This window comes from Cheilinus undulatus, linkage group 1, assembly GCF_018320785.1.
Source record: "Cheilinus undulatus linkage group 1, ASM1832078v1, whole genome shotgun sequence".
Taxonomy (NCBI): Eukaryota; Metazoa; Chordata; class Actinopteri; order Labriformes; family Labridae; genus Cheilinus; species Cheilinus undulatus.
Window position 1 is genome coordinate 37,642,091 of NC_054865.1, and position 24,880 is coordinate 37,666,970.

At 40.2% G+C, this 24,880-nt stretch overlaps 1 protein-coding gene across 3 annotated transcripts in view; it reads right to left on the bottom strand.

Annotated features, from left to right (window-relative positions):
• The window catches only part of dagla (diacylglycerol lipase, alpha), a 59,420-nt gene that overhangs the window by 4,606 nt on the left and 29,934 nt on the right, over positions 1 to 24,880 (bottom strand). For all 3 annotated transcript variants that reach the window (XM_041812397.1, XM_041812230.1, XM_041812308.1), the window contains exons 3-18: positions 23,944 to 24,155; positions 23,679 to 23,780; positions 23,449 to 23,587; positions 23,267 to 23,354; positions 21,423 to 21,557; positions 21,265 to 21,342; positions 20,877 to 21,001; positions 20,371 to 20,521; positions 17,958 to 18,041; positions 17,235 to 17,312; positions 16,914 to 16,994; positions 16,520 to 16,662; positions 13,979 to 14,047; positions 13,816 to 13,888; positions 13,153 to 13,364; positions 4,945 to 5,071 (exon numbers count right to left, since the gene is read on the bottom strand). In XM_041812397.1, the coding sequence (XP_041668331.1) occupies positions 4,945 to 5,071; positions 13,153 to 13,364; positions 13,816 to 13,888; positions 13,979 to 14,047; positions 16,520 to 16,662; positions 16,914 to 16,994; positions 17,235 to 17,312; positions 17,958 to 18,041; positions 20,371 to 20,521; positions 20,877 to 21,001; positions 21,265 to 21,342; positions 21,423 to 21,557; positions 23,267 to 23,354; positions 23,449 to 23,587; positions 23,679 to 23,780; positions 23,944 to 24,155 (1,897 nt within the window). The remainder of the gene's footprint in view (positions 1 to 4,944; positions 5,072 to 13,152; positions 13,365 to 13,815; positions 13,889 to 13,978; positions 14,048 to 16,519; positions 16,663 to 16,913; positions 16,995 to 17,234; positions 17,313 to 17,957; positions 18,042 to 20,370; positions 20,522 to 20,876; positions 21,002 to 21,264; positions 21,343 to 21,422; positions 21,558 to 23,266; positions 23,355 to 23,448; positions 23,588 to 23,678; positions 23,781 to 23,943; positions 24,156 to 24,880) is intronic.

Here is a 24,880-nt window from a genome sequence, read left to right on the forward strand (position 1 = left end):
GAATATTTTCCCTAAATCTTAGGGAAACTGGACACACATATTTTTTAATTATCTGTATAAAAGCAAGCTGCATCTTTCTTCAATCTAAGCATTTTTATAAAGAAAACAGAAGGTTCAAATAAATACACACACTGACAAGTAACCCCTTGCCACTTGGAAACATAAAAATATTCAGTTTATATTCCACCTGCACATTAAATACAAGATCACAAGTAGTTGGATCACCTTTAGTGAGTGTTTAATGACATAATCCAAGGACCCACTACATCTTTATTCAACAGTGTATAAAAATACATCTATCATTATGGTGTTAAAAAGTCAAGTGCAGTTCAGATAAATGCAAGAGCCATCTAAAGGTGAGCCTACACCTACTCTCTTACTCTATCTGACATTAAACACCCACGATGGAGTCATGATGCCTGAGCAAGAACTACGGCAGGCCTACAGAGTGATGAGGAATAGTAAGCCAGGAGACAACGGTGTGTGCAACCTTAGAAACATTCAAGAAAACAGAGTCTCACTTCATGATACCATAGCTGTGTGTTTAAGTTGTGAGTACAAGACAACACATACAGCAAATCACATAGACACATGGTTACAAACATTTGGTCAACTTTAATGGGGTTTAAACACTTAGTGGAGGAACAATATGGTTTAAAAACAGGAAGGACAAAAACAATTTTAAAATCACTTAACAATAAAACATAAAATAAATGAAAATAAGCGTAAACAAAGACTGAGTATGTGAAGTTAAATATGAAATTAAATTAACATGTTTAGTATATTTGGATTATGATGATGATGTTATGGAACACGGTGAAGATGTTACATGTATGAATTTGGCCAATGACACATGAAAACAAGATGATCAAAAGCAAACATTTGGCACTTATATCATCAAAAAACACATCTTGCATCAAAATGCACAACAAAAAATGACCACAGACTGCAGCTTCTGTACCCAGAGAGAAACTTAAACGTAAACACAGAACTTTGAATTATTTAAGAAAGTACTGACAACCCTACAGCCATAGATTCACAACATATATAATTAATGACAGTACATTGCAACATTGCAGTGCAAGATGCACGATGGAGACCATAAAAATACCTCCAATTTTCAGTCTGGTTAATAAGACCCCTCCACTGACAGTAATCAGAGGAAATTAGACATTTTTTTGACTTGTTGAGCAGTGACTTTTTCAGAAGAGTACTCCACATTTACACATTTGGTCCCCCTTGCTGCTCCATTTGCTGCTGATGAGTAACTGACAGTTCCTTGAAGGGATTATGATTGAGGAGGAGCTGAATATGTGCTTTCAAAAAGGCATAAAAAAGAGGAAGGGATGATATCCGCACTGAAGAGCTGCAGTGACTGAAAAACCCAAGCCAAGGAGGAAGAAAGAGCAGTTAATGTGGCAGAAATTAGGTTGTCATGGAAACTTTGGGAATACAAAGAAAACTTGTTAGCTTGAGGAACAGGGTTAGTGAGTTTATGCCACAGCACTTGACCAAATGTACCGTAGCTGTGAAGGGAATGGAGAGGAATGAAAGGTTGATGTGAGGGAAGCTGGAAGATGCAGCTCATTAACAGAAAGCAGGTGGGTTTGGACTCATCATGCAAGTCTGTGAAAAGCTATTTTTTTCTCTTCGAACCATAACATTTAAAGTCCCTGTGAAGTGAAAATCCAAATTTGTGTCTAAACACACTGGATATGTTGGAATAAGGTTGCTGTAAACGTATGAAATCACTGAGAACTATTTGTGACTGAATTTTGAATTTAGACTGTTAGAAAGTTGTTCACCTCTTTCCAGGCTTGGTTTTATTTGAGCAGGGCAAATATCTGAGCCCATGACATCACCAGTATTGATGGGGAATTACCCTGAACCCCTAACGCTGCCATGACAGAAAATACCTGAGTAGTTAATCTCAGTACAGTCTGTTGTTTGCTGATTGTACTGCCTTCAGTGAAAATTAACAGTCAGCTACATGCTGTGTTTATGTTCATTATGAAATAAATTTGCCAAATCTATCAGCCACAGTGGCCTACAAGTCATTAAAAGCATCATTACATAGTGATTTGTGCCAGAAAACAGTAAATTTAATCCCCAGGTTCTGTCTCTGCTTTGCACAGAACAAGGCAGCTGCACTCTGACCAGAGTTCACCACAAGGTCAGAGGGCAGGCTAATTGATGGAGTGCTTTTCTATTTTTTTCCCCTGAACCAGATGTAGCAGGAACAAACATCTTACTTGCTGAAGGTGTGAATTAATCCAAATTTCACTTGTCTTTAGTCCTGGATAAATAAATGAAGCAGGTTGTGTCTGTCTCTTCACAAACAGCCACAGTTCCATCCCTCATGTCTGTTAGCGAAGCTAAAGAACAGCATTCTATTCCTGCCTAGACTGTTATAATAAAAGCCTCAGATGCTAATCATCATTGAAGATTTTTATTTTGAGGAGCAACATCAGGAAATTGTTTTAAGCAGCAACTTAAAACCAAATACGTCTCCTGAATGAGAGAAGGACATAACTTCATAGAAGTGAGAAAATAAGGAATACCTGAAGAGTTAAATATGGGGTGACAACATGAAACTAAGACTTTTTTGCCGTCTGCCTGTCATGACATGTATGTGATTGTTTCTCTGGTGGCTTAAAAAAAGATTTCAACACAGCAGCATAGCAGGCAGATGAGTCCTCTGTTCAGGTTGTAGCATTTTTAAAATTTGAGAGGACTGTACTTCTTGTTAGTAGGTGTGGCTTCGGTAACACCCAGGGCATCCTAGAGCAGATTGTACTGCCTCATTATTCATGATTTTGAAGCTTAATTTTATAAACTTGGCCTGGTGGTTCATAGCACAGTGGCCTGTTATACAAGCAACCTAAAATACATTTTTCTTATCACTTTACAGGGACTTTAATCTCTTTAGCCTGTTATAAACACCAGTAACTGTTGGTGTATTCCAGGATCCTGTTTCAATATGATTAAGATCATATAACCATGAGCTTCAGCTGCCTCGACTTGCCTTCTGCTCACATTCTTTCAAATTTCCTTTTCTACTACTTTTCCTGAACGTCTCTTTAAAAGTATCCACTGAACTTGTCTGGACTTGCAGCAACCAGCCACTGGTTTCAAGTGGAAAGAAATAATGCTGGAGGGAAGGGGTTTTCACTTTGTTAAGGTGGCTTCACGAGTTTAGTAGCTTTCAGTCCTTTACAACATTCTTCATTGGACTCTCTATTCCACCCTCTGTGATGATTATTTAAACACTGGTTGCAGTCGCTTTCAAAGGCTGACTCCAAATCCTGGATTCTACATTAGGAAAAATGTCCCTCACATTGAACAGATGTATAACAGTGGCTAATAATGAAGAATGTTTTTTCATGGATTATACCTCATAAAACACAACGTTTACATTACATTGAGGCTCTTTCTGTTGAGGTCTGTAATACTGATTGTCAAAAGTCTACACAGCTGAATCAGAACTGCTTGGCACCTGTACAGGACAAACTTTATCTTTTTGTGAAGTGCCATGTGATGTTACTATCTTTACTGGAGAATTTTCTATCTGAGCAGAGTTACACTCATCAGATGGGCTTTCAGGAAGAGAAGCAGCAATCACATCTGCACAAGTGCTGGAGTTGGGTGGGTCTGACCGGGTATGTGGAGGAATGCATGAATCATCAGCAACTGAAAGTGCTGCCTGAGGGTCTGAAGGACTGTTAGAAAGAGGGGGTACAGACACCAAGCTCAGCTCAGACACAGGAGTGTAGTCAGACTGAGGAGGAAGAGGAGAAGGAGGAGGAAGAACAGATTCAGGCTCTGAAAGAAACGAAGAAGCAACGACAGTCAGAGGGGTAGGCTTCGCCTGTTTAAGGGGGCTGGGACAGGGCGGGACTTTGTTGGTGGGAGAGGAGGGATCAGTGGGGAGGGGGTTAGAGTTAAGTTCAGTTTGTGAGGTTATCACAGAGATACTGCTGGTATGGTGATTGACTCCCAGCTCCTCTGGTCCCACATTTTCCTGCTCAGACAGGGGACAAAATGGTTCCAGCACCTGCAGAAACATTAGAGGTATCATACTACAGAAGAACAACAGTGGACATTAACACACACTCTCTTTATACACATGTAACTTTTGAAAATCTTTCCACAGATGCCCACACGGACTAAAACTGAACCACATAAACACAAACACAGAAGAACAAACTTATCACACACAAGAGAAAAAAGTCCCTGGATAGGATCCATCACATGCAAATAAACACATTAACACCCCTCAGAAATGTTCAGCACTTGTGAGTCATACATGTAAAAAGATCAGACGATACAATGAAACCAACCAGGAGTGAACTGTTCCCATGCTTTAAAACTGGAACAATGTGAAAACAAAAGATGCAGTAAGTTGTAGGTTAATGATGAATCACATGCATCAATTGGCAGTACTCAGAATAAAAAATTAACAGCCACAATCTTTATAATCTCCCAAATATTCAATAGTTACTCTCAAGGGGATACCACTGCTGAGATGGTCATGTTATTGAGTTATTTTTACTTTCTAAAATCTAAACCATGGGGTAGATTTTAGACATGGCTGCTCACTACATGCTGTTTATTTATCCTTTTTATACAATTTTCACAGGTAAAAATAAACTGTATTACAAACTGAATTATCCACAATGAGGCACCAAAATCATCACAAACAAAAAAGTTCCTTACAGAAGCTTTAACTTTCAATAAAAGTCTATTTACACTACATCTCCCGTAGGATGATATGAACACTCTTCAAGTGGTATCACCCTTTCGTCAGTTTTTTTACAGTAAGAGGCAATCAACGTATACTTATCATCCGCCAATTCAGTGATGAAAATCAAGAACAAGAATCCAAAGCCATTTCACCACCATAACCCTCATCACCATATCCACGTGCATACACACTAAACAGACCTTGTTCAGGCCCTCCATCACCATGTGGGGCATGTGCTCGTTAAGCATGGCCGGTGATATGATGACCTCATTGAAGGCCTTGTTGTCCCCCCATAGAGCAGAGTAGGTTGGTTCCTCCTGACCACAACTAAAGAGAGAGAGAGAGAGCAAGAGAGTATGTTGATCACTGGAAAACTTTGGGTGAAAACAGCAGTCTCACAACAGTCGGCTTAGTTTACCTGAGGAATTAAACAAATGCAGAGGCATTGCAGTAGCAGCAATCTAATCTAAATCAGGTTGCTACAACTTCATGGACCTAATTTGAAGTTTTTGTCTTCCAGTGGTATCCTGAAAAACAAGACTGCCCAAATGCACTACTCACAAGACATACTCACTCTATGGTATGGAATCAGGGCATAGCCTAATAAAATGTCATTTTAATTACACAGTCTGTACAACTTTGTAGTTTAACCTGAGATACACTACTGCAGACCCAAGTGTTTTACAACAAATATAACTATCATTGAGGGTTATTGCTTGGTTTTTAAATGTGATTAATTGCTTGCTTTGCTGCCCCTTTATTGTCCCACAGACAGCTCAGTGACCGAGATCAGATGGAATCTGCATCTTGTGTTGTCAAACATTTACCTTTAACTCCTCACTTATTTAATTTCCATTTCATAGTTAAGTCAATTTTTCTTGTTTAATCTTGTGTCATAATCTTTGATTTACATGAAGTTCCTTTCTTTCTTTCAAAATAAAGGCAGGTCTGCATCTGAACAGGAAATAAACTACCCATAGTTTATGACAGCATTTATCCAAAATTAAACAGAAAGTTTTAAATGCAAAATAGTGGCATTTCAAAATAGGGAGAATATTTCGATTAACTACATAAATTCTGAGATTGATTGCAATCAAACATTTGAACCAATTGGAGCCTTAATTTTTATCGTCATATTAACTCCACTCATTCACTGTTGCCTTTATTTTTGTGTTTTTTTCCCCTTAAATTGGCACATCTTGCTACATTACTCCACACACAGACAAAGCAACCCACCTCTTTTTCTCCCTCACTGTCGCTCTGCTTTAGAGACCCACATCACCACAAGCAAGTTTTATTAAATCATTTCAAAGTATGACTTGAGTTTAGACTTGTTTTCACCTTTGAACTGTTTTAAGGAAGCTGATCCATGTGAGGAACTCTGTATCGAGTCATATTTTAGATCCATGCACTAAACAATGGCAGAAGTTAATGCTTAGCTGTAGAGGAGAAGGAGTGGATTTAAAGGAGAAACGGGATAAGAGTTTGTCTGTGGCCATCACATTGAGCAGGAATGGGGAAGAACAAACAACCACTGTGAACTTATTGATTGATGGCTCAATCAGTAAGTCGATCTCCAAAATCAAATGAACTGGCTGTCAATACTCTGAGGCGTGACAACCAAGTTAAGTCTACATGTGGGAAACACTGAAGCTTCACACTAATTTTTTTTTTCTTTTTTGCAAAAGGGTAATTTTTTTCCCCATAAATTAAAGAATTGGTATTTATTTCTTATATCACACAGGCCTCTTTCAATATTCTAAATTGCACAAATACATCAACAGCACTTAGAAAAGTGGGTGGAACAGGGAACCTTACAAAGGGGATGGATTGGATTGGGCAGATTCCAAGTCTGTTATCAGGCAGATCCATCTTACAAAGCTCAAATGTGAAAAGGTTGTGTAAAGTCTGAGAACGGATGGACCAATCAGTGTCATTTTAAGAAACGATGTGGTAGCAATGGATGTGGTTTAACTGTACTGCAAGCTGGTAAATAATGGCTGCTGAGGAAGCAACTGACTATAATTAGGATGTAGTAATAGCAGCAGTCTTTATAAGAACTGACAGCTTTTTTTCATAAAAAGAAGAACAAAAGTGACTTTTGATCATTTTCTAACCAACTTTTGTATTAGTTTGATTCACCTACCGGCTCCCCTGCTAGTACACAAGGAAAGCGCCTGCCTGTTGAGCTCATGTTATGTTCTTTAGTCACCGGGGCTTGTGCATACCCACTACATCATTTGTCTTGCACTGTGATTGGCCTTTTATAAAACTGAAAGATGGGCATTTGTCCAATTATCCAACTGACAAATTTTCAAAGGGTCTGCTCTGATGAAATCAATTGGCACTTGTCGTAAAGTTTTACACCTTTTATTTTAAAGGAAATAAAAGCATAAAACTTTACGACAAGTGCCGATCGGTTTGTTTTTTTGCTTATCAGTGTTTTTTGAGTCGGCACTGATGTTCCTGCATTTTGTTGAATCAAGCTCGCCTCTTCCTGTCAAAAGGGTCTGCCCTTCCCAAACACAGACTATGGGAGGTTTCCCAGATGGAAGCGAAGTATATCCCATACAACGGATGTATGAAACAGTCTATATACCGCTTTTCACATTATTATGCAAAATGATATTTTTCTCTCATTTTCGTAAATATTAACGCAAATGGGGCGTAGGTGGCAGAATGGATAGGGCGCGCGCCCCATGTACGTGGGCAGCCCGGGCTTGGGTCCAGCCTGGGGCCCTTTGCCACATGTCTCTCCCTGCTCTCTTCCCCGTTTCCGACTTTATCCACTGTCCTCTCCTCTGTCAAATAAAGGCACAAAATGCCCAAAAATAAACTTAAAAAAAAAAATAAATAAATAAATATATATATATATATATATATATATATAAACGCAAATGACAGAATATTTTTCAAGTCATCAGCCGTTAGAGCATAATTCAAATGTTTTTGAACAAACTTCATAATGATAACTGTTATTCTTTTTATAAAAACATCAAAATGCACTGTTCCACATTATTATGCAAAACAGAGTTTTAAAATATTGTATATGTTGTACAGAACTAAAAATGGTCATTCATTGAATTTTCAGCATTAGGAGGTCATATTTACTGAAATCAAATGCTATTTCAATCAAAAACATCGTAACAGGCAAAGATACGTGTTAACATAGAAGAAATTTGTGGCTGATTCAGAGCACAGACGGGTTCATGCGGATAAAGGCATAATGAGGAAGGTTTCTGATGGACAAATACATCGGATTAAGAGAGCAGCTGCTAAAATGTCATTACAAGCAGCAAACAAGTATTTGAAGCTGCTGGTGCCTCTGGATTCCCACCAACCTCAAGGTGTAGGATCCTCCAGAGGCTTGCAGTCGTGCATAAACCTATTATTTAGCCACCCCTAACCAATGCTCACACGCAGAAACAGCTGCACTGGGCCCAGAAATACATGAAGACTCATTTTCAAACAGTCTTTTTTACTGATGAGTGCCGTGCAACCCTGGATGGTCCAGATGGATGGAGTAGTGGATGGTTGGTGGATGGCCACCATGTCCCAATAAGACTGTGACGTCAGCAAGGAGGTAGCGGAGTCATGTTCTGGGCTGGATTCATGAGGAGAGAGCTGGTAGGCCCCTTTAGGGTCCCTGAAGGTGTGAAAATGACCTCGGCAAAGCATATAGAGTTTCTGACTGGCCACTTTCTTCCATGGTACAAAAAGAAGAGCAGTGCCTTCTGTAGAAAATTTTCCTCATGCATGACAATGCACCATCTCATGCTGCAAAGAATCCCTCTGTGTCATTGGCTGCTATGGGCATAAAAGGAGAGAAACTCATGGTGTGGCCCCCATCCTCCCCTGACCTCAGCTCTGTTGAGAACCTTTGGAGCATCCTCAAGCTAAAGATCTATGAGGGTGGGAGGCAGTTCACATCAAAACAGCAGCTCTGGGAGGCTATTTTGACATCCTGCAAAGAAATTCAAGCAGAAACTCTCCAAGAACTCACAAGTTCATTGGATGCAAGAATTGTGAAGGTGATATGAAAGAAGGGCTCCTATGTTGACATGTATCTTTGCCTGGTAAGATGTTTTTGATTGAAATAGCATTTGATTTCAGTAAATATGACCTCCTAATGCTGCAAATTCAACAAATTACCATTTACAGTTCTTTACAACCTATACAATCTTTTAAAACTCCATTTTGCAAAATAATGCGGAACAGGGCATTTTGATGTTTTTATTTTTTAAAAATAAAGGTTATCATTATGAAGTTTGTTCAAAAACATTTGAATTATGCTTTAACGGCTAATGACTTAAAAAATATTCTGACTATTCTGAGTGTAACACCACTTCACCTCTCTGACCACTACTTCATTCAGTTCTCACTTGGCTTACCTGAACTTCAACAATCTACTACTCAATTAAGATCATACCGCAGAAACCTTCAGTCACTTGACCCAACACAGCTGTCTGACAAGGTCTCAGCTGCACTAGCCTCATGTAATGAGTCCTTCACACTCACTGTTAACGAGGCCACAGACACATTCTGCTCCTCACTGACCTCCTCTCTGGACAAACTCTGCCCTCTGGTGTCTAAGCCTATTCGAAATACTCCACCTTGTCCCCGGCTCACTGAGGTCATCAGAACCCAAAGGGCAGGGCTCAGGGCGGCAGAGAGAAAATGGCGTAAATCCAAACAAACCACTAACTTGAGTGCTTATCAGCAAAAACTGTCCTGTTTTACCTCTGCTCTAAAATCTGCTAAGAAGGCGTTCTATCAATCAAAGATCTGTGCTGCCACTGATGCACGCAAACTCTTCTCTGCCTTTAACTCGCTCCTCTCTCCTTCAAACCCACAACCCTCCAGTATGTTGACTCCAGACATGTTCGCCTCCTACTTCACTGACAAGGTTTCTACCATCAGCAACCAATTCTCTGAGCCTGTCCAACTCAGTTTTCTGCCACCAGCTAGTGATGCATCACTTAGCTCATTCTCTCCACTAAGTGAGAGCGAGGTCACCAGGCTTCTGCTTGACTCTAAGCCCACAACCTGTCCCCTCGATCCGATACCATCACATCTCTTGCAGGCGATTGAGCCCACAATCAGCCCTGCTGTGAGTTGTATCATTAACTCCTCTCTGTCCACAGGTGTTTTCCCAGCTGCTTTCAAGCAAGCGCGGGTTACACCACTGCTCAAAAAACCCACTCTCAACCCAGCCCTGGTTGAAAATTACAGGCCGGTCTCACTTCTCCCATTCCTATCAAAAATACTGGAGCGCACAGTCTTCAACCAGCTCTCAGAACACTTGCAGAACAATGATCTACTTGATCAGAATCAGTCTGGCTTTAGGCGGGGCCACTCTACTGAAACTGCACTTTTGTCGGTAACGGAATCACTTCGCTTGGCCAGAGCAGCTGGTCAGTCCTCAGTTCTCTTACTGCTGGATCTGTCTGCTGCCTTTGACACAGTAAACCACCAAATCCTCCTCTCCACTTGGTATCTCAGGATCTGCCCTACAGTGGTTTAAGTCCTACCTCACAGGGAGATCTTTTAGAGTATCATGGAAGGGAGGAGTGTCTAAACTGCATGGCTTATCAACAGGGGTGCCTCAAGGGTCTGTGCTTGGTCCCCTACTTTTCTCAATATACACCACCTCACTTGGTGCAATCATCCGCTCCCATGGCTTTTCTTATCAATGCTATGCAGATGACACACAGCTATTCCTGTCCTTTCCACCAGATGACACAACTGTCTCAGCTCGGATCTCATCCTGCCTTGCTGATATTTCTAAATGGATGAGGGAACGTCACCTTCAGCTCAACCTGCCCAAAACGGAGCTCATTATCATCCCAGCCAGTCCCACTATGGAACCGCAGATCAGTATCCAGCTTGGATCAAATAATCTCTTGCCCACTAAGTCAGCCCGGAATCTGGGTGTCATGATTGATGACCAGCTAACCTTCAAGCTCCATGTGGCCTCGGTTGCTCGGTCCTGCCGTTTCGCCCTCTACAACATCAAGAGGATCAGACCCTACTTGACAGAGCATGCTACACAACTCCTGGTACAGGCTCTTATAATATCACGTATTGACTACTGTAACTCATTACTGGCAGGCCTACCTGCATGCACAGTTATACCTCTGCAGTTGATCCAGAACGCAGCGGCACGTCTGGTCTTCAACCAACCCAAGAGAGCTCATGTCACGCCTCTTTTAATCTCTCTACACTGGCTTCCAGTTGCAGCTCGCATTAAATTCAAAACTCTAATCATTGCTTACAAAGCAGTAACTAAAACTGCTCCTGTTTACCTGGAGTCCCTCATCCAGGTCTACACCCCTTCTCGCCCACTACGCTCAGCCAGCGAAAGGCGCCTGGTACTTCCAGCACATCATGCTCCTAAGTCACTAGCTCGACTCTTCTCCTCTGTTGTCCCTAAATGGTGGAATGAATTACCCAACTCCATTTGATCTACAGACTCCCTGTCTACTTTCAAGAGAAGGCTAAAGACCCAGCTCTTCAGAGAACACTTTGCACTTAGCTAGGCAATTCTCTACTGTTGTCCCCAGTAGTAGATTGAGTCTCAGCCAGACTATTCTCCACTGCTGCCCCCAGTGGTTGAATGAGTTTCCCAACTATAGTTAGCTCGCACTGTCCTGCTCTACTTCTGGGATTTCTTTGCCCAGCTCTTTGGGAATGATCCAGCACTTGGTACTTGGTAAATAGTTGTTGTGAAGTCTAATGAATGGCGATTAGTGATCCCACATTTTCCTTGATTCATTGTTGCTGTCTAATAACAAAAAAAAAACAAAAAAACAAAAAACAAAAAACAAACAAAAACAAAACAAAACAAAACAAAAAAAACCCCTCCATAAACAACGTATATTTTAGGTACTCTGCCTTAAACTCTACACGGCAGCACTTGCGTCCAATTGGACCTGAAGCACTTGATGGCACTTACTGATGTTGTTTCTTCTTGTCTAGATCATTGCTTGTGTTGTTCTTGCTCTCAAATGTACATCGCTTTGGAGAAAAGCGTCTGCTAAATGACATTGTAACATTGTAACATTGTAACTATCATTTGCATTAATATTTAGGAAAATAAGAGGAAAAATGTCATTTGCATAATAATGTGGAAAGCGGTGTGTGGTGTGTCAGATCATGGAAGAGCTCCCCCCACTTTTCCCAAACATATGTATGTAGAGAGGAATCCAGCTATTATATAACTGGAAAAAAAATTTCTGTCGTTGGGCTGTAGATTACAGCCCATCTTTGCAGTTTTAATATCAACTAGGGATACACGATATTGGATTTTTGCTGATATCTGACATGTACAGATTCATTTTAGCCAATACCGATACTGATATTTAATTATGCTTTTCAGACAAGAAATTTCAGTCCTTTTTGACACACTTTAAGGTTTGAGGATGACCACGGAAACAAACTTTAGTCCTTTAAAACACTTTTAAGTATAAAGAATGAGGATAAATAAAGAAAAAGACCTCAACTGGCATAGGTCTGTTGGTTCAGCCTAAAACTCCTTTAATTTGTCAGTATATATGGACAAAATTTACAGTCGATATATGCTGAAATACACACGCAAAATATCAGATGTACATAGCGGAAGAAATTTTGATATCTTCTGATACAGATATTTGCCTTTTTGAGACAATTTCTGTTGATATTGACACCAAACCGATAATATCGTGCACCCCTAATATCAACACTAATAATATTAAGACTATTAATATCAATGTATGCACATTGAATCAGTAACATTAGCATTAGCCTCCTGGCAAACATTTGCCTCCTGGGCTTGGCTCTGAACAGCCAAAGAGCAGATGTGACAAAAATGTTGCAGGTCCTTGCATGGCCATGCACACAGTTAAGTTCAATAGGCCTGACATTGAAAACTTTTGATACAGGCCACAATGAATAAAATCTGTATTTTTGTTGCTTTAAAGTAATGGGTGGTATCTATGTTTGAAATAAAAAGCTATCATTGCTGAAATTCAGGCTGGACCATGTCTAGATGTTTCAATCTACTTTCAATTTCACCTTCAAATATAAATATAAACCTGAGCATAAAATGTGATAATAGTCAGTGCAGCAGTAGGTCGGTGCATATAAAAGAACAGAGGAGTGCAGCGTGACACACTGTAAACCCACACTGTGACAAGTATGCAGTATACACCTTTTTCCACTGTGCTGCCAGTTATTAATGCCACAGGTGTGAAACAAATAGAAGATATTCTTTGAGACAACTGTGCCCATGCAACAGTTATGCAACCACTTGACCGTTTCTGATCTGGAGATGTTGGATGAAATGTACGTTCTGTACAAAGATGATGATGTGTCCCTCAAACATCAAACCAAACAGTGAAGATTGACATCTTTACAATCTACTCTCTCACCATGACTCTGGAGGATGGTTGTGCACCACGTGGATGATCCTGCCAGGGGGGTAGAGGGGCGTGGAGGCTGAAAGGGCGATGCTGAGGTCACTGGGGTGAAGCCAGAGGCGACTGCTGGGGGGCGCTGCTGCTGGCTGAGACTGAGGATCCTCGTCCTCTACTGGAAGCTCTGATTTGGGGATGCATTTGGTGCCTCCCGCAATAATCCTCCACTGTTGCACAGAAAATAATGCATTATGTAACACTGAATCTAATTTTATCTTCTGTAGATTGTTTGCTTTCTGCAGCAGCAAGGGGTTAACTGAATGAGGCTTTAATTACAGCAGAGATGCAGGAGCTGCAGTTTTATGAGAGGCTGTGTTGAAGCCTGCAGTTCATCCAAGTCAGCTGCTGCAGAACATGCAAAACACAACAGATGATTGTTGCTATAAAGTGTATGAGTCAAATTAAGATAAACGGACATGTAAAACACAACCCATCTGATAACTTTTAGCTATCTGTTATCAATTGTGCAGTCAAAGCACTTCAGTAAATCAATTACAGGTTATTCTCAGCATGACCAGACGGTGGCATAATGTGTTTCCTTCTCTTTAAAGTTTTTATTCTACAAAGGATCTACAAGTCCTTCTGGCTCTCTTCTACTGTTTTAAGAGATGAAGTCACCTTTGGCTTGTTACTTTTCTGTAAGACTTCCAGAAGGTGGCGTCGGAAACCCTCCAGTTGTGACAAGCCAAGCCTAAGAGAGACCAGCAGCAGATATGTTCATAGTGGATACTGCATTAAAGACATGTTAACCAGAGTTTAGTGGATACAGCAGAATACATACCTAGGTACCAGGTCTTTTCCTAGTATCACAGATGAGACAAACTCTTTGGAGTACTCCATGGCATCCTCACTGTGTAAACAAAGACAAACGCACTATGAAAGATGGATATGAGGAGAGAATAAAGTGTGTACCCACCACATATTTTCAAGTCGTAACTCAAACATATCACAATCCAAAGATCTTAAAAAAACAACCATAGGCCATCTGAAGCAAAATATGATATTTGACAGACTACTGCACACTGTTCCACATAAAATATTTATTTGACAGCATCCATACCAAGTGATAGACAGAAAATATGCATGATGGACTTCCACTGAAAAACATCCCTAAACTTTCAAAAGATATGACCCATCATTTCTCATTTCCATTACAGCCCTTAGTAACCTCCCTACATTTTCACATGACCTTCACATTTAAGCATAGATCAGTGCTGAAACTTTACTGCAGGCACGACCGCCACTCTTTGAAAACAATTCCCCTCATTTGATGTTGGATGACAGTATTGAAGAGCGCTGTTTGATACATCAATCTACAATCTCCTGTGGTGTTCAACAGTTCAAAGCCTGGTGACTTTGAAAGTGATAACAAATTATTTACATCCTTGTAATAATGGAACTATTCAGTGACCCTGTGTATCTTTCATGGGAATTGTATGTTTCTACATTCATTTATTGTCATCCTCTGATCAGAGTCTGGCGAACTTAAATAGACTTCAATGAATTGTCAGATGTGCTCTGCAGTATTTATGAATCTGTCTCATTCCCGGCATGATTTGCATAGCAAAACAGATGATGCTGTGGCCAGCTGCGCTCAAGTGTAGACAGACAGTGAGCGAATAAACCCTGAAACACAGGACTAATGTTGATATAATATCAATATTGTAGATAGAAATCAGGAATAACAAACAAACCAAAGCATGAGTTCAGATGTTTCCTTGTATTTAGAAAACCATATCTATCTACTATCTTTACCACTAATTTCTCAAAAATATGACATGTATTGTAAACCAAATTTATGTCAAATTTAAGGACAGCCTAGCCTCAGATTGATGTAATGGGTTAATACATTTCTATTTATATATACACTTAATAAATCATTGTTTTGTCTCAGTGGCCTTACTCTCATCTTTAGTATACGGAGGATTAATGCTTAACTTTGTGGAGGAAATCCCATTTTTATGACAGAAATAAAGTAACAGCTCAGGTACATTGTAATTATTGAATGATTACTAATCATACTAACCCCACCCCCCCACCCCACCCCACCCCAAGCTGTGATTTACTGATGATGTCAAGGCATGTGTGCTGGGTCAGTAGCATTGGTGCTAGCATCCTGGCTAAACTTTACCTCATTTTGGAGATAAAAACTGTGTCAAGCTATTATTGGGTCCTGATGTTGGAATTATTTATTTGTGCTACTTTTTAACCTGTTTCTCCACTTTTTACACCCATTTTACCACTTCTTTTTCCTACTTTAAACCCATCTCACCCCATTTTTGCCACCTGTAACCCATTTTTGCCACTTTATGCCCATTTTAGAGTCTTGTAACACTGTTTTTCATTATAGTGGTCTCAGTTTCCTCTACTTTATTTTCTGGCTATGCCAGTGGAGATGTTTGTGCACATTATGACCTTGCTATGGAGTTTGACTTTTTCATAATAGTTTTTTCAGTGTACCTATCCACTTTGCTAACATTACCAATAAAAGGGGTTTACATTCTTAAAAATGCTAGATTGTACTACAGCATCAACAAGTAAAATTCAGTTTAGATGGTTTGTGAAGAGTGGTTATTTTTCCAGGTTTAAAAAGTTTGGCTGGGCCCCACATGAAATCTGCACATGGAAGAGGTTTACTCAAGAGCGTGAATAATGATCATAAATAACGCCAACAGCGTCAGGCGCTATGAGAAAAGAGCACACAAAGAATAAAAAAAACAAAAAGGGTCGTCCACCAGTTTATTAATCCCAAATGAATGAATTTGAAAATGATAAAATGACCGTCAGGTGACCATCAGGGCTTTCTCACCTGTAAGCCTTAATCATCAACATTTCAAGAAATAAAGGCTTGAAATATTTCACTCTACGTGTAATGAGTCTATATAATATATGGGTTACACTTTCAGAAATGAGTGACAAAAGATATTGAACTTTTTCATGATATTCTATTTTTTTGAGATGTACCGGTAAGGTGGCATAATAAAGTGGCAAATGTTTATCAGAGCTTAACCACTGAAAGTGAAATGGCTGGATGTGTACCACACAACAGCAGCAGTTTGATTCCAGGGGTCCTTTGTTAAAAAGGTCATACTCCCTCTTTCCCCCTCATGCCCCCTCTCAGCCTCATTATACTGTCAAATAAAACAGCAGTAAAATCTACACTACATTTCTCACACCATTGTGATTAACCTCCAGAACGCTACAGGGACCATTTCTGATACTTGCACAATCTCCATCTCTTCTGAACAAAAACAGTAACCTTTCTGCACATTGTGCTGACATAACTCTGCTCTCATGGATATCAAAAAGATGAGTGACTCACCTAAGAAGGCCACCAGGTGGGGAGTAAGAGTAGCAATGAAGGGTGGGGTACTGAGGCCTCAGCAGAAAGGATAGGATAGCAGCGGTGCCTGCACCGAGGGAATGCCCAACTATCACCAGGCCATAGTGCATGGTGCCTTTGCTCTGTGAGAGACAGCCCAAGTCATTATGCTAACAACACAAACACTCAAATCACCACAGTGAGTTTAAACAATTGAATAATTGCCTCTACAGCTACTGGTAGAAATGTTGTATTCAGCAGGGGCTTTCTGTGATAATGCTCAGCTAGTTTAGCCTTGGATAACACACTAGAGTTGTGGTGAAATTCATAATTCTAATAATAGTAAATGTTCATTTTAAGTCTGTCGTTCTTTATAATAAAATGAGTCGTTTACCAAGTCTCTTCCGAAAGCTTGTGACAAGATCATTTCCTGCTCCAGTTTCTTCTTAATGTATTCTGCTGAGTAAACCATCCCCTAAGAGTGGAAAAAAAGAGAAGTCAGGCAAGGCGAGGAAGGCCAGACACCAAGAAATATAGACAGGAAGTCTGTGTCATTAATCTCGTATTAAAATAACCAAAGCAATTATTCTACAGTTCACTGAAGTGACCTTCAGCGTCTGGGATTATGTGACTTGTTGAAACTGAGCTTAAGACTGGACAGTGGATTTCACAGCTTGTATTGCATGCCAGTCTTTAATAAATGTTCCTCTCTGACCTTGTGGCCGAGCCAGGTCCCGTGCTGCTCCTCTACAGGCAGACGCTCAGAATCCCCTGTTAGATCAGTCAAGGCATCCTGATGCGTGCACAACAAATTAGAGAAATTAACAGATGCAGCATACAGAGGAAAACACATGAAGGAATTACAAATACAGAGAAACTTAGAGGAGGTGGGGAGCAATTTTTATACAAGCAAAGGGCAAGTATAAGGCAAAGTAATTTAAATGATGCCATCATCTTCTGCATCAGAAATTTGATTTTTTTATTTCACTGTAGCCAGGTTACCTGAAGGGCTGTACCAAGAGCTATGAAGACTATGCTCAAATAATTAAGTCTCATCCTAAATTCACATTTAAGACATAATTTCCATACCCAAATTACAGACAAAAGATTAAAATGTTTCATGTGGTTATGAACTAGATTTTTTTACACAGTTTGGATTGGTTTAAATGTCTCTAAAATGATGCATTTAGAGACATTTAAACCTTTATAATAAGACCCTGACAAACTCCTTGCCTAAAACCCTCCAGGAACGCTTTAAAATGCCTAAATCTAAAACATGAATTTGTTTATACATTGACATGTTTTTGCTTTATGCATAAAGAGTGTGGGGCTGTGGGGAAAACAAAACTGTCAAAATTACATGGAATACAAGCTCACTAGTATTTAGATGAAGTTAAGGGATACTACTGTTAAAACAAACCACGAATCTGAACTTCACCTTTGGCGATAAGGTTCCTCTGATACTGATGACAACTTTCTTTTTCCCATGATCCACTGCCACAAAGAAAGGAGTCTCATATACCTGTGTGGAAGACCCAGAGTGGACAGCAAAGGTAGTGACAAACAGAGGAGAGCAGAGAGAAGAGAAAAGTGAGGGGGTGACAAATACTTAAGCACCACAGTTCTACATTGCAAAGTGAGCACTTCTCTTCTGTCGTCAAGCATTTTCCATTTGGCACGCCACAAAGTTGCATAATTCATTTCATAAAAGAAATTTATTACACATGGAAACTCGACGTTAACCTCACCATGGAGTTTTCTGTTTTACAAATCATCATCATGTGGCTCAAGTGAAAATTATGGAAACTCCACATAAAATGAATCTGTTTTAAATACTCAGTGCAATTAAGTTAGAATGACATCTGTGGCCAGATCTAAGTTCTTTTAAAAGAAAGGGTCAAACAATACTTATTTAAATTGGGATATAATAGGAATGATTACTGTTGGATTCTTAAATGTTAGAGACAACAATAGTGAGGCTTAAACTTGTCTATGTCACTAAGGCAGGGTAAACAGTGCTAGATAATCAGGCCAATTTATTCTTATAATGGAGCCAGATTTACGGTGGTGTGAGGTGTTAATTGTGATTTACAGTCCTTGATCTGCTCAGATGATGATCAGGGCTACCTGGATTTAAAATCTAGATAAATATGTTCAATATTTACAATCAGAAGTCCCATTGTGTTATGGGGAACATTGAGGAAAGCCAAGCAAGTACTCTGTGGACTGTCACACAGAAAAGGAGCAAACAGACTGAAGGGGAAGCACAACAAACACAGCCACAGCAACGAAAGTACACGCAAAGCGCAAGGTTGGATGGATGGAGGACCATCTTATTGATCTGTGGTAGGGGTTCGCTGTAGGATGATATCACATCACAAAGAAATAGAATATATCGACGATCTGCTAAAGCTGCTTTATCGTAGACTCACTCTAATCCTTCTAGCTCTATGCTCCCTCACCCCTTCCCCTTCTGCTTTTGGATGCAGTGGTGATTCATTGCTGGAAATGAAACTGAAACTTAAGATCTGGTCCTTAAGAAGATTTCTGAAAGACCTGTATGGGCTATTTCATGGTTTTCTAAACCATCAATGTGCCAAAAACCATTTATTTGCACAATCTGCACAAAGTCGACAAACTTCTTTGATTAGCTTAGAAGACAGTGTCCTCAACCTTCTGCTGAGGTTCAAACAGGGAAGAGATCCACACTGCAGTTAGCGGAGGACAATGTGGCAGAGGCAGATAACATTTTACATTTACAGCCAACATTTTTTTGTTTTCTGTTGTTTTTCCAGAATAATTTACAAGCCTTTACAACTCTCTACACAAAGTATACCCATCAGGAAAATAGAATCACGAGTGAAACGTTGTGATATAGTCATCTTTTTATGGAGGGAAGCAGGATATATGTGCATGTTCCAGACATGATTGTTGTTTAAAAATGTCTGAAATGTGGAATCAGCACAGATGACAGGTGTGTAATCTTGTAGTCTGGTCAAATTATGTATTGCATGCGTCTGTAGTTATAATGTAAAATTTGGTTAAACTGTCCTTATGTCTTTTTGACTGTTTTATATATTCATTGTATTACGTAGCTAACAGCTTGCCACATTTAGCACTCTGCAGTCTTGTTTGACCACATAGGATTCCAAGTTTTGAGAGTGGAGACTCTGGCTGTGGATGAATAAAAATGTTTGTGTGTGTTGCGTTGGTCATCCCATTGGATAGCACATGTTCTGAGAACAAAACCTTAAAATCTGTCAAATTTGTCATCATGTTTGGAGTCTCCCTTTTCCACGATCATTCAAGATTTTAAAACTCTTTTATTATGAGCCAGGCTTAAGAAAGTGGACACGTTTCCCCTTTAGCTGCAACTTCAGGTACTGTTAATAAAAAACAGCTTTGGTAGAATCACACACCTGCTGAAGGATGTGGACTGAGTATATCCCAGGAACTACAGTGTTGAGTAAAGTGTTATCAAAATTGATACAAATGATGTCCAAAACTGCTAAATAAGGCTACTAAATAATCCTAACTCGTGGGTTTGCAGCACTGCACCGAGCCTTGTGCAAAGTGATTCTTTCTCAACAAGTTCACAGTCCCGTTTGAATGAAGAGCATAAAAAAGGACTCATGTGCATGACTGCTGCATAAGTGTATCCCTTTGTTAATGTCTACAGCGTAATTAAAAAAAAAATCCTGCTTAACCATAAGGATGTACATCAAAAACATTTCCCTTGTTCTGTATTTCTGACTTCCCCAACTCCAAAACAACCACTCCTTTGTTTTTATCCAGGAGGTCAAGCTTGAAAAACCTCTGACTGCTTGTTAGCCGCTTGTCTGATTACTCACAGCATCGTGGCAGGATGTGTAGACAATGTGGACCTGCTTGAGGTCCCTGTCCAGGAAGTGTCTGCGTATGGCCAGAAGATTACACCCGCAACAGTTGTCCTCCTCCACCGTCACGGACTGAGACAACCGAGAGCCAGACACTGACGTACATCTGAGGTTGAGTGAGGACGATAAAACAAAAAACAATCACATAAATAGAGGCAACAATACAGAGTAACACCTTATTTCTTTGTAAAACAGTAAAAGGGTTCAAGGCTAAAGAAATACCTTGTGAGATTCAAGGGAAGTGATTTTGTGTGTCAGCGCAGGCAAATCTCAATACAAGTGTGTGATTAGTTTGACATTGTTTTTATCAGTGCGTGAGTCTAACTAGAGTGGTATTGTCTCAGTGGATTACCACTTGGCAAGTGTTGACGCATGTGAAATTATTTTCAGTAGAGAGGTTCACAGACACAGATACCAAATAGAGCAAAACTGTGCAGGTGTTTCTCTGTCTGTGAGCTTACGGGCAGGAGCTGATGAGGCGGCACAGCCCACAGGCGGGCTTCCTCATTAGGTACATTGGCCAACCGTATGCAGCCAGGGCAAAGAGCATGTAATAACACACATCCTTGTACATGCCCATCTCGGTCTGGAAGAGGGAAAGGCACACAGATGGACACAAACACACAGGTCAATATAGCAGTGAAATTAAAATCAAAACACATTCAGACACTCAGAGATACTCAAAATATGCAGGTCTGTTTATTTAAAGGAACACAGAGCCACAGACATAATAACAGCACATAAATAAACAGTGCACAACTAGCTCTACAAGGAGTTAAAAAAAATGTGGTGTTTTTGTGATCAAGCACTTTATTGTTGATCCAAATCCGGTCAAAAATATAAACTCACCGAGTTCTTAAGGTCCAGGTACCTAGTGTTACGAGTGACAGGCATTCCAGATAAGAAGGCTATAATGTCATTGTTGGCCTGGAAGAAAAAAGTTACAGAAAGAGTTATTCGAATCAAAGTATGCTTGCATATACAGACATTTTTGCAGAAACCAATACCTGGTCCAGGATAGAAGATCTTTTCGACCTCTGCCTCTGGCGGAGAAGTACCAAGCCAGCAATGATATCACTAGGCACTATGTCCAGGTCTCTGAAAAACTCTGCAAAAAGGCTGGCCACTTCTGAATATGCATCCTGTTGAGGAGAACAGCAGATTTTAATCATGTTGGAAAGCCTGATAAACAGAAAGAGGAATGAAATCATCAATGAAACTTCAGACTGCCTGAATCCCTGCTTATGCTCTGTTAGAGTCTAAAAACAAAGCAACGACCCAGACATGGTTTTGCTGCTACAAACATCCATCTTTCTTTATGATTCCTTCCACCTTTAAGAGATTCCTAGTCCCTGATGCACTGAAGCATCCCCACAGCATAATTCTCCCAATGCCGTGTTTCACTGTGGGATCAGTGTTCTTTGGGTTTTATGCCTCTCCCTTCTGTCTCTAAACGTCTAGACAAGCAATGTCTCTATGGCAAAAGAGCTGTAGTTTGGTCTCTTCTGACCAAAGAACATGCTTCCAGTATGCATAATCTTTCTCTAGGTTGTCCTTCACATGTTTGCATCTGGCTTGAAGGTGGCTCTTCTGCAGAAGTGGAGTTTTTATCTCAGTTCATTCCTGTACAGGGCTCTGGTGACTTTCTTCTTGAAGCCTATAATTCCTGACTTGGCGAAGTCATCCACTAGTCTCTTGGTGGCAGTTCTGAAGTCTTTAGACACATCTCTCACTACTTTTCTTTCCAGAGTTTTTGAAATCTTGCAATATTACAATGTCACTCAGCAGATGGCTTTATCCAAAGCAACATGCATCTGAGACATAGGTTATCACAGTGTTAAGGACCTGCCCAAGGGTCCAAAGGGGAAACTGACTGTGCCCAGATTAGGATTCAAACCCCTACCCTACCTAGCTGAGTAAATAGTTGAACAACACATGTGAATAAATGGTTGTGTAAGGGTTACATGATAGTAGAGAGATTTGACCCTTGGTTCATTTCCTCCCCGTGCATGGGCCTTAACAGGAAAAACCCTTAGTGAAGTTTTTATTGTGTGTGTAAATCAAAAGATTACGCTCTGTTTTAACTTGACTTTACAAGTTTTGAGCATTTCAAAATTAAGGCACATCATTGCACAACAGTGGTTTGTGCTATGGATCAACAAAAAGGTCTGGTAATAATTTTGACCCCTGTATTTTGGGGTGAATGTGAAATTGTTTTGTTTCGGTGCGCAAAGTAAAATAATGCGAGCATCCAAAATAAAACTAGTGTTAAAAATCCTTGCTCTGTTTAACAGCACTTGGTAAGTACTTGGGAAGAATAACATTTTCAAAGAGGGGCTAATAATTCTGTCGCATCTGTAGATTGTTGTAAAAAAAAAAAAAAAGACATCCAAGAGATGTCACAAAGTACATGTTCATGCATGTCATTCCTGTGCTAGTATGGTACCTGCCTGACAACTGCAGATATTTTAAAGCAAGTTTGTCATGTTCAGAGAACAATGTGTCTCTGGAGTATTTACTTAAACTTTTTTCCTGGAGTAAAATACTAAAGCTGATGATAATATTTCTGGATTTTTTTTCTAGTGAGAGTAGCTCACATTCCTATGACTTCATTTGTTTTTTAGGGAAAGCTGCTAAACGGATTAAGCCTGACTTTAATCATTCTGTATTTTATATAAACCTCTTAATGTCACCAGTAAGTAGCTGACCAATAAGCTCCTTTTGTGTTGTGATTTATTCTTCTTTAATGACTGTCGAACTGGATGTTATGCCTGACTTCTTTCCAGTTACATTCCTTGCAGTTTTACTTTAAACACAGAGAGGAAGTGGGTAAGTGTTTGCTGTGACTCACTGATTGTGTATCCTGGGCTCTTGTGCAGCACATGAAGAACTTTAACCTCCTGCTCCAGCTGCTGGCTTGGCCTTCCTCTAGTCTGTGTCTATTGGACAGAGATTGTTTTTGTTTGGAAAATGTGGATGTAGAATTTAGTGTGGAGACAAATAAAAAAAGACACTGAAAAGATGTGCCATTACCTGAGTGTGTATGTAGTTAGATTGCGCTGACGTCGACGGGTGGCCTTCAGTTTGACAAACGTTCGGCCCGTTGGATCAAAGGTGCACATGAGAGTAATGCAGACGCTGAATATCACCAGCCAGTTGCATGCAACAATCCCTGCAGACAAAATTAAATAAAATCTTAGCAAAGCAAACCTATTTTTACTGAAAATCTGCTTCCACTCATGTTTCCATCAGCTTTTACTCACCCAAAGCCAGATTTTTGGCAGTGACATCAGAGCAGGGCTGATAATACTGGACAAGCCAGGCAATTCCAACGACTGCATATACCAGCTCGACCAACAGAATAGCTGAGGATAAAGAGAGGCAGTGAGGAGAATAATGATCAACACCTACCCAATCAATACAAACACAGCTAGAACATCAACCCCTAAATCCCCCAGACCACCTCCGTCTGTTCTCTAACATCTGTAGGAAACTCAGTTCAATGGCAAGTGCGCCTGCGTGTCTTACCCAGCCGTATGTAGAGGACGTACTGCACAGCTTCCCTGGGCTGTGTGTACAGAATGCTGCCCCTCATGCTCAGCCACATGATGGCACTCTCACAGATCAGGCAGCTGACCAGGATGCCCAGGTACCCACGGCCATGGTCCACCAGCGTTACAGAACACGACTGGTCTGAGCCATAGGGGAGGCCGAACAGGACCACGGACAGGACCACCAACCTGAGGATAAAAATTCAGTTTTTACAGGTATGTCCAGGTATGTTATTTCTACGTTATCACATTACACAACTCTGATTTATAGTTTGATGAAATCACAGTTATTTAGTGGTAAAATACTGATTGGATTTAAGTTTCTAATATATTTCAAATAAGGGAGCAATCTCTTAATGTTATAAAGTCATGGACGAAAGTATTGGCACCCCTGAATTTTTCCAGAAAATACACCATTTCTCCCAGAAATTGTTGCAATTACAAACATTTTTTACACATGTTTGTTTCCTTTATGTGCATTGGAGCAGCACGAAAAATGACAAAGAAAAAAAGACAAAATTGACATAATTTTACTCAAAACTCAAAAAATGGGCCAGACAAACCTGTTGAACCCTCAACTTAGTATTTGGTTGCACACCCTTGGGAAAAAATAACTGAAACCAATCACTTCCTATAACCATCAACAAGTTTCTTACACCTCTCAACTGGAATTTTGGACTGCTCTTCTTTAACAAACTGCTTCAGGTCTCTCAGACTTGGGTGCCTTCTTGCAACAGCAGTTTTGAGATCTCTCCATAGGTGTTCAATGGGATTTAGATCTAGACTCATGGCTGGCCACTTCAGAACTCTCCAGCGCTTTGTCTCCAACCATTTCTTGGTGCTTTTAGAGGTGCGTTTCGGGTCATTGTTCTGCTGGAACACCCATGACCTCTGACGCAGACCCAACTTTCTGA